At 57.3% G+C, this 13,691-nt stretch overlaps 2 protein-coding genes and 2 non-coding genes across 4 annotated transcripts; 2 read left to right on the forward strand and 2 right to left on the reverse strand.

The window, feature by feature from the left end:
- Positions 1-539: 539 nt before the first annotated feature.
- On the reverse strand, positions 540-9,683 carry TBL3 (transducin beta like 3). The gene is made up of 22 exons (XM_058035217.1): positions 9,614-9,683; positions 9,416-9,467; positions 9,246-9,341; positions 8,989-9,036; positions 8,255-8,396; positions 8,077-8,161; positions 7,375-7,542; positions 6,926-7,001; positions 6,700-6,796; positions 5,927-6,123; positions 5,499-5,640; positions 5,106-5,164; positions 4,260-4,363; positions 3,752-3,902; positions 3,413-3,643; positions 3,183-3,253; positions 2,639-2,795; positions 2,224-2,282; positions 1,890-1,993; positions 1,679-1,750; positions 1,250-1,408; positions 540-744 (listed from the first exon to the last, which is right to left on the reverse strand). The coding sequence occupies exons 1-22, from the start codon at positions 9,664-9,666 to the stop codon at positions 632-634; spliced, it is 2,436 nt and encodes an 811-aa protein (XP_057891200.1). The 5' UTR covers positions 9,667-9,683; the 3' UTR covers positions 540-631.
- Positions 9,684-10,341: 658 nt separating this feature from the next.
- On the reverse strand, positions 10,342-10,466 carry LOC131090527 (small nucleolar RNA ACA64). The gene has a single exon (XR_009115323.1). It is a non-coding gene; the product is annotated as a small nucleolar RNA ACA64 (small nucleolar RNA).
- A 484-nt stretch (positions 10,467-10,950) lies between these two features.
- Positions 10,951-13,452, forward strand: RPS2 (ribosomal protein S2). The gene is made up of 7 exons (XM_058035210.1): positions 10,951-11,109; positions 11,222-11,311; positions 11,732-11,839; positions 12,264-12,437; positions 12,531-12,690; positions 13,061-13,152; positions 13,332-13,452. The coding sequence occupies exons 1-7, from the start codon at positions 10,954-10,956 to the stop codon at positions 13,410-13,412; spliced, it is 861 nt and encodes a 286-aa protein (XP_057891193.1). The 5' UTR covers positions 10,951-10,953; the 3' UTR covers positions 13,413-13,452.
- Positions 12,825-12,961, forward strand: LOC131090525 (small nucleolar RNA SNORA64/SNORA10 family). The gene has a single exon (XR_009115321.1). It is a non-coding gene; the product is annotated as a small nucleolar RNA SNORA64/SNORA10 family (small nucleolar RNA).
- Positions 13,453-13,691: the final 239 nt, after the last annotated feature.

Genomic DNA, 13,691 nt, shown 5'->3' on the forward strand with positions numbered 1-13,691 from the left:
AGGGGACTGGCTAGTTACTGAAACAACAATTCTAATCCTCAACTCATTAGCTAGAAATGAGTTAGAAAAAGAGTTACAGGAAAATCAAGACTTTTCTCTACACTGATGGCTTTAATTGTACTTATTCTCCCAGGTATCTGTTAATATTTTTATAAAGAACTTGTGAGGTATTTGTGTTGTTTGAATTTTATACATTTTTGTCTATGAAATAAAATACATGTAAAGATCTCTGAAGCCTGCTTTTGTTTTATGCTTCAAAAATTTGCTATTTGGGGAATTTAAATTGTGCTTCCTTCCTCCCAGGTGCTAAATTTTGGGTGGGCACAGGTGAGACCCCTGCCTTTGCCCAAGCAAGATCCCAGCTCCATGAACCCTTTAAATCCCAACTGCTCATTGGGATTTTGCCTTTTTTAAACCCCAAACTGCCTGCTGTTTGTGAGTCTGAAAATTGAGGGTGTGAAAACACAAACCCTGGCTCGCCCAAAGAAATGACCTTTTCCTTTCATTCATCCCTGAGGAGACTGAATGTTAGACTTGGCTTAGAAATGAAAACATTTATTATAAAATACAGGAGTAAAAATCCTGGTGGGAAAAGCTCTTTGGAAAGAGCACTTGGTGGGAGGAGGGAGGGTCACAGAGTGCCCTGGTCCTGCTGGGCCACATCTGCCAGCCTCATGTTGTGCCACATGAACTCGATGAAGGTGGAGGCCTGGAGCAGGCGGCTCAGCCTCTGGAAGTGGCGCTCTGCAGGGAGGGAAGGAGGGCTCAGGGAGGCACCAGAACCCTGCCCTCGATTGTGGAGCCAGGCTGGGAGAGCTGGGAATGGCCAGCCTGGACAAGGGAACACTGCAGAGGGGCCTGAAGGGGCTCCAGGAGAGCTGGAGAGGGACTGGGGACAAGGCATGGAGGGACAGGACACAGGGAATGGCTCCCACTGCCAGAGGGTAGGGATGGATGGGAGACTGGGAATTGGGAATTGTTCCCTGGCAGGGTGGGCAGGCCCTGGCACAGGGTGCCCAGAGCAGCTGTGGCTGCCCCTGGCAGTGCCCAAGGCCAGGCTGGACATTGAGGCTTGGGATGGGGATCCCACCCTGGGATGGAGGCTGGGGATGGGGATCCCACCCTGGGATGGTGGAAGGAAGGTGTCCCTGCCATGGCAGGGGTGGATTACCTGCCCTGCCCCTTCCACCCCAAACCATTCCATGATCCCTGACCCAAGCCAGCCCCTCCTGTCCCCACAGGGCCTCACCTGTGTAGGGCAGCAGGGACTCCACGGCAGATTTGATTCCTGAGAACTGCAGGAGGGTGTCGGGGGCCTCGTGCCTCAGCAGGGTCTCCATGACAGCCTGGGCCTCGTGGCAGTTCCTGGAGTTGGTGTTCCACGTCACCAGGAAGGCCAGCACGGCCTCTGTGGGGGGAAGGAAGCCTGGCCAGGCTGGCACACAGCACAGCCCACACTGAAAACAGCCCTGGGCTCTCACCGAGGTTCAGGTCCCACTTCCCATCCCTGCAAGTGCCCAAGGCCAGTCCTGCTCTACTCAAGGTGTCCCTGCCCATGGCAGAGTGTAAAACTGAACACTCTCCCAACCCAAACCATCCCAGGATTGCAGCATTCTGATTTCAGTGACAGAAAAGCCTCTGGCCTGGACACTTTCAGCGCTTCAGCAATGCCACAAACCTTTCTGATCCTTGCGGAGCCGAACAATGTTCTCCTCCAGGCGCCTCCTCCCCTCGGGCTCCCTGAGGATGGCTGGGGAGAGAAACCACAGCAGGGGCACCCTGGTGATGGCACTCAGGGAAAACTCAGGATTTCAGAGTAATTACTGCCCTGAGCTGGCTGGAAGGGGTGTGCAGGAAAGGAGGGAGGGCAGGAAATGCCCTGGACTCACCCTTGACCACGGTCAGCACCGTGTGCGGCCGGTCCAGGGAGATGGCCAGGCCCAGAGCTTTGAGGAACCTCTTCTCATGGAGAAGGTTAGACAGCTCCTGCTCTCTGGAAAACAAATCAGGAGGGAGAGTGAGACAAATCTTCAGGTGCTGGAAAAACCAAAACCACAGAAAAAGCAGCAGATTTGGAAATAAAAGTTAAGGAGTTTGTGGTGCTCGTCAATAAATGCCCTCACTCCAATATTGGGATCAGGTGGAGCTGGATGGCTCCAGGTGGGGACAGTTCCACTGCACAGTTTGCCTTTCACAGCTCTTCATGACACAAGATCAACTCACTTCATAATCTGCTCCTCCTGTTTAGCCTGTGCTTCTTTCTCCTCAATTTCAGTCACATCCTATTAAAAAAAAAACCAAACAAACAGGTTAAAACTTTATCAAATCCTGCTTTAATATAGAAGGGTTTTGATTTGACCATCAAGTGATGTGGGACCAGTTTCTGCAGCAAAATCTTGGGGTCAAGTAATTTAAATGTTAAATTTCCAGCTTCCCTCCGAAGCTCATTGCTGGGGCCCAATTGCTACTCTGAGGAAATACAGAATGGCCAAAAAATACCCTGAAACCACAAGGTCAGCCTTGTTAACCTAGTTTCAAACTGCAGACAGGGAGAACACATGAAAAACAAGCCACTGAGACCCTGAGCTCTCCAATTACCCCCATTATTAACCCAGGGAGGAGGCAGGCCCTGCTGTACCTGCCACAGGGTGATGCAGGAGTCACTGGAGGCTGTCACGACCATGTCATCCTTCTTGTTGGAGTGAAGGCCCCAGATTTTGTCCTCATGACCATCCAATGTTTTCACACACTCGTTTGTTTTAATTGTCCAGAGTTTTAAGAGACCGTCAGATCCACTTTTGGAAGAGAAACACAACAGAAAGAATCACTGGACAGATCCATTCTTGCTCTGTCCCACCTCAAATATCAGATGGACTTGAATGAATTGAACAAATATCCCAATTCCTTCCAAACAGGAGCAGAGTTAACCAAAAATGTGGAGGGCAAGATGCACCCTTGGCTTTGTTACTGAGTTTGTCCCAACCCAGCAATGCCACAGCAGCCACATGGAACCCATGGGACACCCGGAGAGGAGGAAGATGAAAATAACCTCCACAGAAAGCCTGGCCTAAACATGGCATCTTCCTATAAACCTGTCCAAAGATTCTTTGGACACAGGAGTGTTTCCTCTTGGTGCTGCTGATGGGCTCAGACATTCCCTGACTCTGGAATCAGGCACAAACCTGCTGAGCAGCTGAGCCCCTCGGCTCACAAAGATGATCTTCAGCACTGAGGCATCGTGGCCCTCAAAGGTCTGCAAAACACAAAGGGAGCTCAGCAGTGCCAGGCCTCTGGAGAGACCCCAAAGGATCCCAGTTACTCCCAAAGCCCAAAGGAATAAGCCCCAAATTTTGGAAGGATCCTTGAGGAGTCCCAAGGTTTTGCCCAGGGCAAGAGGCAAAGCTCTCATCACCTTCAGACAGCTGAAATCCCGAAGTCCCCAAAGCTTCAGGGTCCCATCGGCCGAGGAGGTGGCCAGGACCTGGTCCACAGGGGAGAACTGCACGCACCAGATGCCACGTTTGTGCCCAGAGAACACCCCCAGCAGGGAGCAGTCGGAGCAGGACCAGAGCTTGGCCAGCCTGTCCTGCGAGCCCGTGGCCAGCAGCTTGTCATTGGGGGACACTGCCACGCTGTTGATGTCCTGGGGAAGCCACAAGAGGAGGAGGAGGAGGAGGGAGAGGGTCAGGCCTGGCTGTGGGACACTGAACAAACAGAGGCTGAAGCACTGAAAGATCAGCTGGAGCTGTACCTTGTCATGGCCCCTCTCAGTGACCCTGGCATGGAGGGGCTCTGGGCTGGAGACCAAGGCTGCTTTAGCTTTGGAAGTGAGGGATTCCGGGATGTTCCAGATCTTGATGGTGCAGTCCTGGCTGCTGGTCACGACAAAGCTTTCCTTCATCCTGAGAGCAGTGAAAGCGTCAAGGGCAGGGAAACAACTCCGTGGTTTCTCCTCCCTGACCGGGATCCCCACACTCAGCCACTGCTGGCTGTGGGAAATGGTTTCACGGCTCTCCAAGCTCTTTCAGAGGGACTCCCCCATTTCTGGGAGGATCCAGGGCCAGGCTGGACAGGGGAAGTGTCCCTGCCCATGGCAGGGGTGGCACTGATGACACCTGAGGTCCCTTCCCACCCAAACCACCCCACGATCCCTTGCCAGCCGGGCACCAGGAGAAGCTGGGAGCAGGGCTGAGGAGCAGCACAGCTGGGAAGGGACAGCACCCCAGGACATTCCCCTCCCTCCCTCCCTCCTGTGTTACCTGGAGCAGGCGACAGCGCCCACGTCGTGGGCATGGCCCAGGCCCTGTGCCACACAGGTGACCCTGCCAGCCCTGCCCATGCGCCACAGCCGCACGCTTCTGTCCTGGGGGGCACAGAAAAGCCTCAGCTGGCTGGGGACAGCAGCTCCCTGAGCTTTCACCCCATCCCTGAGCCCCGCTGGTGTCTGCTGCTCCAGCCTGAACCTCACAGCAACATCAGCCCTGGGGCTCCAGCATGGAGGGTTATTGCTGCTTCTCTCAGAGCTTTGGGTTTGGCTCTGTCAGGGCTCTTGGCACCTTTTCACAGAATCACAGAATTTCTAGGTTGGAAGAGACCTTTAAGATCATCGAGTCCAGCCCATGTTCTAACACCTCAACCAGATCATGGCACCAAGAGCCACATCCAGTCTTCCCTTAAACACATCGAGGGATGGTGACTCCACCACCTCCCTGGGTAGATGATTCCAGTGTTTGACCACTCTTTCTGTGAAAAACTTCCTCCTTAATTCTAGCCTGGATCTCCCTTGGCGCAGCTTGAGATGTGTCCTCTTGTTCTGTCTGTTGTTGTTTCCCTCATCAATCTCACACTAACAACTTTTCTGAACTCTAACACCAAACCAGAATGTTTGGAGAAGGAAATATCTCCTTCAGGCCAATAAAATAAAATACAACCAATTTTCCCAGGGACAATGTTAAAAAGGGACAGGGGGAGAACCCCTTTGGGGCATGCAGCAGACTGAGACTGTATGAACAGAAAACCCTTTCTGGATTCCTAAAATAACGGAATTTTGCCCACCAGGTTCAGTAGGAATGAAGAGTTTCATTAAATGGAGAACAGTGACACACCTTGGCACAGGTGACAAACATCAGGCCTTTCCTGAACACGTCCAAAGCCAGGATTGTTTCTAAAGAGAAGAAATAAAAGCTGGTGGGTGCAGAGCAATGCTGAGATGGGACAACAGAAAGGGAGGAGTTAATGAGCCCAGTGCTTAATGAGCCCAGTTAATGAGCCAGGGGACAGGTCTGGGACACACTGGTCCCTGAGGACTGAGCCTGTCACACATCTGCACCTTCAGCTCCAGCTTACACTGATCTCACTGCCAGGGACAGGGACAAAGGGACACGTCCTCTCCCCACACAACTCCCAAACCTGCTGTGGTGCTGCTCCACCAGGAACTCGGGGACTGCTCTCCACCAGAGCTCCAGGAGAAGCTGGACAAAGGCAGGGCTGTCACCCACCTGTGTGCCCGTACAGGATCTGGCAGTGGGACGTTGCCAGCTCAAACACTTTCAGCTGGGGGCTGTTGGTGGCCACCACGATGTGAGAGTCACCAGGGCCCAGGAACTTCACATCCAGCACCTCCTCGTTGTATCCTGCGAGCTGCAACGGCCCAAGGGGGAAATGGAGCTGAAGGGGAGGTGGGAGTGGCTGCTCTTCATTTCACACTGTCTGTAACTTCTACACACAGGAGGCATTTCTGGCTTAGTCTGTCCTGCTTTCTGCCTCCTGTGCTCATCTCTGGGCAACATTCCCCCAAAGCAGTGGAATTCCCTGCCCATGGAGCAATCCCAGAGCAGGCTGGAGCCAGGGGTGCCCTTGGTGCCTCTGCCAGAGCACAGCTGGTCCTGGAGCAGGGACAGAGGGACAGGGAGGCTGGGGCTGTCACCTGCTTCCTGAGCTGCAGGCTCTGAGCATCGTAGAACAGGATGTTGTGCTCCATGGACACGGTGAGGATCTCGTTCCTGGCGGGCACAAACTGGCACTGGGAGAGGCTGCGCTCGCTGGGCTCCTCCCGCAGCGCGAAGGGCACGGCCTGGCTGTGCACACAGGCACCCGAGGCTGCCTCCCACACCCTCAGGATGCCTGGAAAAACAGGAGAAAACAGGAGAAACCATGGCAGGGCCACTGCTTCACACAGGGAACAGACAGGAGAAACCATGGCAGGGCCACTGCTGCACACAGGGAACAGACAGGAGAAACCATGGCCGAGCTACTGCTTCACACAGGGCACGGCCTGGCTGTGCACACAGGCACCCGAGGCTGCCTCCCACACCCTCAGGATGCCTGGAAGAACAGGAAAAAACAGGAGAAACCATGGCAGGGCCACTGCCTCACACAGTGCATGTCCAGGGAACACCATCCAAAGCACAGTGGGAAAAGCCACCCAGCTCCAAGGCAAGACTGGGCAGGTTGCAGTGGCTGGAAAAGCCCCAAGGGTTTGGTTGTTCACTCAAACTCATCGAGTTTGAAAGTGGAGATAAATGTGTTTGAGTGGTAATTGGATCTGTGCCTGCTCCATCCTGTTCCTGCTCACCCACCCTGCCCAAGGAGCTCAGGAGCAGGCTCTGCTCTCCACCCAAGGCTCCTGCCATGGAGAACACACAGCCTGGCAACAACAGCAGTGAAGTGACCCAAGTGCCACCCTTCAGTGTCACTCACCTTTGCTGCCAGCTGTGACAAAGTGCAGCCCTTGATTCTTCACACCCAGCTGAGAGAAATCTCCCTCCTGAGGCAACAGCACAGCAGCTTCCACGGTCTGCAAGAGTCAGAGAGGCACAGGCTGAGCTGAAAACCCCTGGGAAGGGGGAGAAACCTGATTTCACAGCATGCAGACCCTGAAGAGGGAGAGCATGGCCTCAAAGGAAGGGACAAAGGGCAGTTTCACCTCGTAGACAGGCACAGTTCGTTTGCTCTGCCTGCTCTCCAGGTCCCACACCATGCAGATCTTGTCACGGCCAGAGCTGCAAATGGAAAGCTCAGTTTTAGTGCTGAACCTGTCCAGCTTGGCCCTGGGCGCAAATGTGGCACTGTGGGAGCTCAACACCTCTCTGCAGAGGCCATGGGAGAGAGAGCAGCAGCATTCCCTGTGCCAGCACAGGATACTCCCAGGAACACAGGCAGGTGGGATGGGGCTGGGAGCACCCTGGCACAGTGGAAAGTGTCCCTGCCCATGGCAGGGTGGCACTGGATGGGCTGTAAGGTCCCTCCACCCCAAACCATTCCATGGTTCCAATGCACACCCACCGAGCACCTGCACCACCCCTTCCCCTGAGAGCAGAACCCAGCCAGGCCCCGCAGGAGTGAATGGATGGAGGTGCAGCCCTGCCAGGATACCTGAGGAGGCTGCTCCCATCTGCAAAGGCCAGCGAGGTGACAGCACTGAAGTGTCCCTCCAGCACTGCCACACACCTGCTGCAGCTCAGGTCCCAGATGCGGATCTTGTAATCGATGGAGGAGGAGAAGAGCTGCAGGCGGGAGATGTCGGGGTGGAACTGCACCAGGCTGGGCAGGGCAGAGGACAGCACAGGAATAAACCCCAGCCTCTGAATAATGCACATCCCAGAGCAGCCTTTAAACCATGCACATCCCACAGCAGCCTTTAAATCATGCACATCCCACAGCAGCACAGCTTGGGTGGGCTCACAGCATCCTGGCCTACTGGGAGGTGTCCCTGCCCAATAATTCTGTGAGAATTCTGTGAAACAATTCCACAAAAATTCTGTGAAACAACTCCACGAAAATTCTGTGAAGAAATTCCACGAAAATTCTGTGAAACAACTCCACGAAAATTCTGTGAAACAACTCCACGAAAATTCTGTGAAACAACTCCATGAAAATTCTGTGAAACAACTCCACGAAAATTCTTGACCAGACTGTTTCCTCTCTGGGCACAGCCAGCCATAACCCTGCTCTCAGACAGCAGGAAGAGCCCAGAACCTGCTGGGAATTTGCCTTCCTGCTGCATTGACTCCAGAATTGCACCTCAATCTCAATGTCCCAGCACAGCAGGGACTGACAAACAGCACAGCTCCTTACTGTACCACTCCAGAGGATCCCTTCAGGTTGTGTGTGCAGTAGTGTTTGACCATGTCCCAGACCTTGATGGTGCTGTCACAGCCGCCTGGAAGAGAAGGAAGGAGGAGCCCTGAGCTCTGGAGGGCAGAGCCGGGGGAGCTCCAGGCTGGGCACAGCCCTGGGACAGGGTGGCTCGTACCTGTGGCCAGCAGGGTGGCCGTGGGGTCGAAGGCCATGGTGGCCACGGGCGCGGTGTGCACGGCGCGCCAGCTGCGCTCACACCTGGGCTCCCTCCAGCGCCAGCGGCGCAGCAGCAGCGCCCTGCTGCCTGTCACCAGCACCTGGGGACATGGGGACAGCCCTAACCATGGGTAACAGCGCCCTGCTGCCTGTCACCAGCACCTGGGGACACGGGGACAGCCTGAGACACGGGTAACAGCGCCTGGGGACATGGGGACAGCCCTAACCATGGGTAACAGTGCCCTGCTGCCTGTCACCCGCACCTGGGGACATGGGGACAGCCTGAGCCACGGGTAACAGCGCCCTGCTGCCTGTCACCAGCACCTGGGGACATGGGGACAGCCTGAGCCATGGGTAACAGTGCCCTGCTGCCTGTCACCAGCACCTGGGGACATGGGGACAAGGGACAGCCTGGGCACAGGATGGGTTTGGGCTCCTGTCAGTGCCACACAGCACAGGGAGCAGCTGGGGGAGCTCAGGCTCTGGGCAGGTGTGGGTGTGAGCCAGGGCTCTGAGTGTGAGCCACAGCTCCCAGGGCACCTCAGGAAGCACACGGGGCATGGAATGGAACCATGGAAGGGATGCACAAGGATCATCGAGTCCAAGCCCTGGCCCTGCACACACACCCCAAAATTCCCCCCATTCCTGGCTCAGCCTGTCCCAGGCTGCTCACAGCCCCCAGCACAAACCCACCTCGTCATCAGGGCTCAGCACGAACGCTGTGACATCCTCTTCCTCATCCTGGGAAAACAGAGGGGAAATGCCACAGCTGAACCATCCCTGCAGGGATCTCCGAGCTCCCTTCTCCAAGGGCTCTGCTGATCACCCCAGACCTGTGCTTGCTTGGTTCCCCCCTCCCTGCGCTCCTCACTCCCGGGAGCTTTGTATCCACAGCGAGAAACCCCCCCGGGCTCCTCGCAAGCCACCCAGGAGAGGCGGATGCCGGTCACCTGCTGGAGGCTGTGCAGCACCGCTCCCGTTTCCACATCGATCACGTTGACTTTGCTCCCGCAGGGGCAGAACATGAACTTCCCATCGCGGCTGATCTGGAGAAAGGGATGGGGAACGTTAGAGCCGGGAGGCGCGACATGCCGGGATGTCCCTCCAGAGCCGGGGTTACCTGGATTCGCCCTCCTTTGTAGAACGGCTCGATCTTGCGCGTCGCGGCATAACTGGAAGAGAAAGAGACGCGCCGGGAGGCTCCGTTAAAACGGAGCGGCGGCGGCCCGGGGGCTCCGGTCCCAGCCCAGCCCGACCCAGCCCGGCCCGGCCCCTGGCTCGCCCTCGCAGCCCCAGCCCGGGCCCGCGGCTCCCTCACTTGCTCTTGAAGCGCACGGGAGCGGCGGCGGCGGCCGGGTCCGTGTCCGCCATGGCCGCGGCCCACGTGCTTCCGGTCACCACTTCCGGGAAGTGAGGGAACACTTCCGGTCCCTCAGTGACGTAAGCGAGGGGCGCCACCGGCACCACGTGGGGAGCGCTCCGGAGAGCGGGATGAGAAATCCCGGTTCCCCCGGGACAGCGGCCACAGCCCGGCCCCGCAGAACGGGATGAGAAATCCCGGTTCCCCCGGGACAGCGGCCACAGCCCGGCCCCGCAGAACGGGATGAGAAATCCCGGTTCCCCCGGGACAGCGGCCACAGCCTGGCCCCGAGCGGCCCCTGCGCTGCATTTTTCCGCCATCCGGAGCGTTCTCCAGCACAACCGCCCCTCCCCGCCGCAAGGAAGCGTCAAGTAGAACTCCCTGACCACAGCGTAAAGGAGAACTTTGGACAATGAGAAAGAAGAAAGACGCTCCATCTTTTAATCATTTCATCTTTTATTGCACATCAAAATACAAAACCGAATCGTTCCCAGCTGTGACTCCCGTCCATCACGACAGCCCCGTGCTCTTCACAGCTCCTCCGGGGACGGGATCGCCGTGAAGTGCCAGCCCAGCCGAGCCCGTGGCGGGGCCGCGCTCTCAGCGCCCAGGAACGGCACCTGGATCAGGGAACAAACCTCAGACACAGCCCCACACCCCGCGGTGCCGGTACCGCCGGGCACGGCGCTTATGGGAACATGGGTTTCATTCCCCACACACAGCCGTGGGAAATAAGCTTAATGTTCCCGATGCTCTGGGCGCCGTTATCTCACCCGGGGCCACCGCAGACCCCGAGTGATTTTCAGACAGCGCCGGGCACAACCGCGGCCCCCGGAGCGCCTTCCCGGGCAGCACCATTCCCATTCCCCAGCAGTTTTACAGCGGCTGAAGGCGCAGGGCAGGAGGGAGGTGCGGCAGTGCCCTCACTCCCGCCCGCACCCGCAGCTCCTCACGCCAGCCCCTCACCTGTGGCCGCCGCGCCGCGCTCTGCGCGCTCCGCCCGTGCGCGCCCCTACACCCCGGGCGCCGCGCCCGCCCCGCGCTCTGTATAAATAACAACAAACCGCCCGTTCCAGCCCGCAGTTATTCCTCATCCAGCGCGCAGGGCCCACTGGCGCGGCTCTCGCGAGATGCCCGCGCACTATAAATACCGCGCGGTGCCGCGGCGCGGCCTTCTACGCTGAGGGATCACGTAAGTATGGCGGGAGCGGCGGCGGCGGCACCGCGCGGCCCGGACCGGCATCCGGCCCCATCCGCGCCCGCCGCCGCCCGCCTGACGTCCCGCTTTGTTCCAGCAAATGGCGGACGACGCCGGTGCTGCGGGAGGAGCGGGAGCGGCCCGCGGGGGCTTCCGCGGTGGATTCGGGACCGGGCTGCGGGGCCGCGGGCGCGGCCGCGGGAGAGGCCGTGGGAGAGGCCGCGGAGCCCGCGGAGGGAAAGCCGAGGATAAGGAGGTGAGTGGGGAGCGGGGAGGGGGGCGCTGCCAGCCCCCGGGATGGGCCAGCAGAGCCGGGCCCCGGCCGGTGCTGGCACCTGGTGACTCTTGCCCCTGGGTTTCTCTGCCAGTGGATTCCTGTCACCAAACTCGGCCGCCTGGTCAAGGATATGAAGATCAAGTCTCTTGAGGAGATTTATCTCTTCTCGCTTCCCATCAAGGTGAGTTGCTGTGGACATGGAAGGGAGGGGTCAGGGAGATGCTCCAAGGGGTGGAGGCAGGCAGGGAGAGCCGGGGTTGTTCATCTGGGGAAGGGAAGGCTCTGGGGACACCTCAGAGCCTAAAGGGGCTCCAGGAGAGCTGGAGAGGGATTTGGGATAGGGTCAGATGGGATATTGGGAAGGAATTGCTCCCTATAAAGGTGGTGAGGTCCTGGAACAGATTCCCAGAGCAGCTGTGGCTGTCCCTGGATCCCTGGAAGTGTCCAAGGCCTGGTTGGATGGGGCTTGGAGCAGCCTGGGACAGTGGAAGATGTCCCTGCCCTTGGGATGGGGTTGGATTAGCTGATCTTTGAGGTCCCCAACAACCCAAACCATTCCAGGATTGTGTGATTCCTGTGTGCTCAGTGCTGACTCTTGCAGGAGTCGGAGATCATCGATTTCTTCCTGGGCTCCTCGCTGAAGGATGAGGTGCTGAAGATTATGCCTGTGCAGAAACAGACCCGTGCTGGGCAGCGCACCAGGTTCAAGGTAATCCCCTTTTTCTGGAGTCTCCTGCTCACAACCTCCCTTTCTGCACTTTCAGAGCCATTTTAATCACTCCAAATCTCTGTTACTGTGGCATCTAGTAAATAAGTATTTTGTTAAGAAAACTTTTCTGACACTGCAAAATTCAGTTGTTCTTGCACAGCAGTGCTGGGTTTTCATGGAGAAGTTTTGGGTGTAAGCAGGGACTGCTGTTGGAGAATTGTGGGGAGTTCTGACCATAGTGAGGCTGCAGCAAGGAATTGAATTCCAGTGCCTGGCTGGTTCTGCCTGCAGGATGAACTCTGAGGGGAGAAACGGGTTTTGAGAGCTGTGTGTAAGGTTTGGGGGTGAGCTGTGAGTTCCTGCTAAGCACACGCCACCATGCATAGCCCTGGCTGGAGCACTGAAAACTCCTCTTGTGCTGCAGGCCTTTGTCGCCATCGGGGACTACAACGGCCACGTGGGGCTGGGGGTGAAGTGCTCCAAGGAGGTGGCCACGGCCATCCGCGGGGCCATCATCCTGGCCAAGCTGTCCATCGTGCCCGTGCGGCGCGGCTACTGGGGCAACAAGATCGGGAAGCCACACACGGTGCCCTGCAAGGTGAGAGTCCTGCTGGCCTGGCCCCGGGCTGAGCTCTGGGGCTGACCCCGCCGTGTCCCTCTGCTTGGGGCTGACCCCGCTGTGTCCCCGCAGGTCACCGGGCGCTGTGGCTCCGTGCTGGTGCGCCTGATCCCGGCCCCCCGTGGCACTGGGATCGTGTCCGCCCCTGTCCCCAAGAAGCTGCTGATGATGGCCGGCATCGATGACTGCTACACGTCAGCGCGGGGCTGCACGGCCACCCTCGGCAACTTTGGTGAGCTCTGGGGCTGCCACGGGGTTTAGGGACAGTTGTGTCACCTATGGGGCACAGCAGCTCCATTTGTGCAGTCAGTGCTGCTGCAGGTTCTGCCAGAGTTGGTGCCAGAGCTGTGGGGTTCAACGCTCCCGGATCTCCCAATCTGCGCGATTGCACTTGTGTGCCGTGGTGTAATCGTCGTAACTGGAGAGAGAGAGCAACCTGAGCTTTGTGGGTTCATCAGAGAGGCCCTCCCTGGTCTCCCTGATCCTTTCAAAGTTCTACATTTTTGTAACCGGGGGCTATTTTGGAGCTGTGGGTTGATCAGTGGGGTGGTTCTGCAGCCGTTGGCGGGCACTGTGTGACAGTGTGTGACATCTCTCTGCAGCTAAAGCCACCTTCGATGCCATCTCCAAAACCTACAGCTACCTGACTCCTGACCTCTGGAAAGAGACTGTCTTCACCAAGTCTCCCTACCAGGTAAGAGTGTTTTGGTAACTTAGAACTCAAAATTGCCCCTAAAATTCAGATTTCTGTACCCAAAAGTTCAGTAGCTATAAAGTTGAGCCACCCCAACCTCAGTGCACACGAGGGGTGGGAGTGGTGCTGAGGAACCCGTGAGGGGTCTGGGGGAATAACCCCGTTGGTGTTTCTTGCAGGAGTTCACTGATCATCTGGCCAAGACCCACACCAGAGTGTCGGTGCAGAGGACCCAGGCAGCCGCTGTGGCCACCACCTAAGGGGTTTTGTAGGTCAATAAAGAGATCAGAGAACCAGGAACCCATGCTTGGTGTGATGGGGGTTGGGGCAGGTGGGTTAAACCACCTGGGGTGGGTTGGGAAGGACCTGGAAGCTCATCCAGTTCCACCTTACACTGAACAATGCTGCTCCAACCTCTGTCCAGCCTGGCCTTGGGCACTTCATCTTCACTCAGTGAGGGAAGTCAGAGCCAGGGCAGAGCAGCACACAGAATGTTCTGGAGGCTCATGGAGGAGAGGAGGACAAACCCCAACAGTGGT

Source organism: Melospiza georgiana, chromosome 16 (assembly GCF_028018845.1).
Source record: "Melospiza georgiana isolate bMelGeo1 chromosome 16, bMelGeo1.pri, whole genome shotgun sequence".
Lineage (NCBI taxonomy): Eukaryota > Metazoa > Chordata > Aves > Passeriformes > Passerellidae > Melospiza > Melospiza georgiana.

Excerpts from the sequence above, each read along its gene's own strand:
- TBL3 (XM_058035217.1), bottom strand. The coding sequence starts at position 9,666 with ATGGCGGACACGGACCCGGCCGCCGCCGCCGCTCCCGTGCGCTTCAAG. Across the intron at positions 7,002-7,374 it reads GATGGGAGCAGCCTCCTCAG|CTCTGGCCGTGACAAGATCT; the intron begins GTATCCTGGCAG and ends TTCCATTTGCAG. Across the intron at positions 4,364-5,105 it reads TGTTTGTCACCTGTGCCAAG|GACAGAAGCGTGCGGCTGTG; the intron begins GTGTGTCACTGT and ends TGTGCCCCCCAG.
- RPS2 (XM_058035210.1), top strand. The coding sequence starts at position 10,954 with ATGGCGGACGACGCCGGTGCTGCGGGAGGAGCGGGAGCGGCCCGCGGG. Across the intron at positions 12,438-12,530 it reads CACACACGGTGCCCTGCAAG|GTCACCGGGCGCTGTGGCTC; the intron begins GTGAGAGTCCTG and ends GTGTCCCCGCAG. Across the intron at positions 12,691-13,060 it reads GGCCACCCTCGGCAACTTTG|CTAAAGCCACCTTCGATGCC; the intron begins GTGAGCTCTGGG and ends ATCTCTCTGCAG.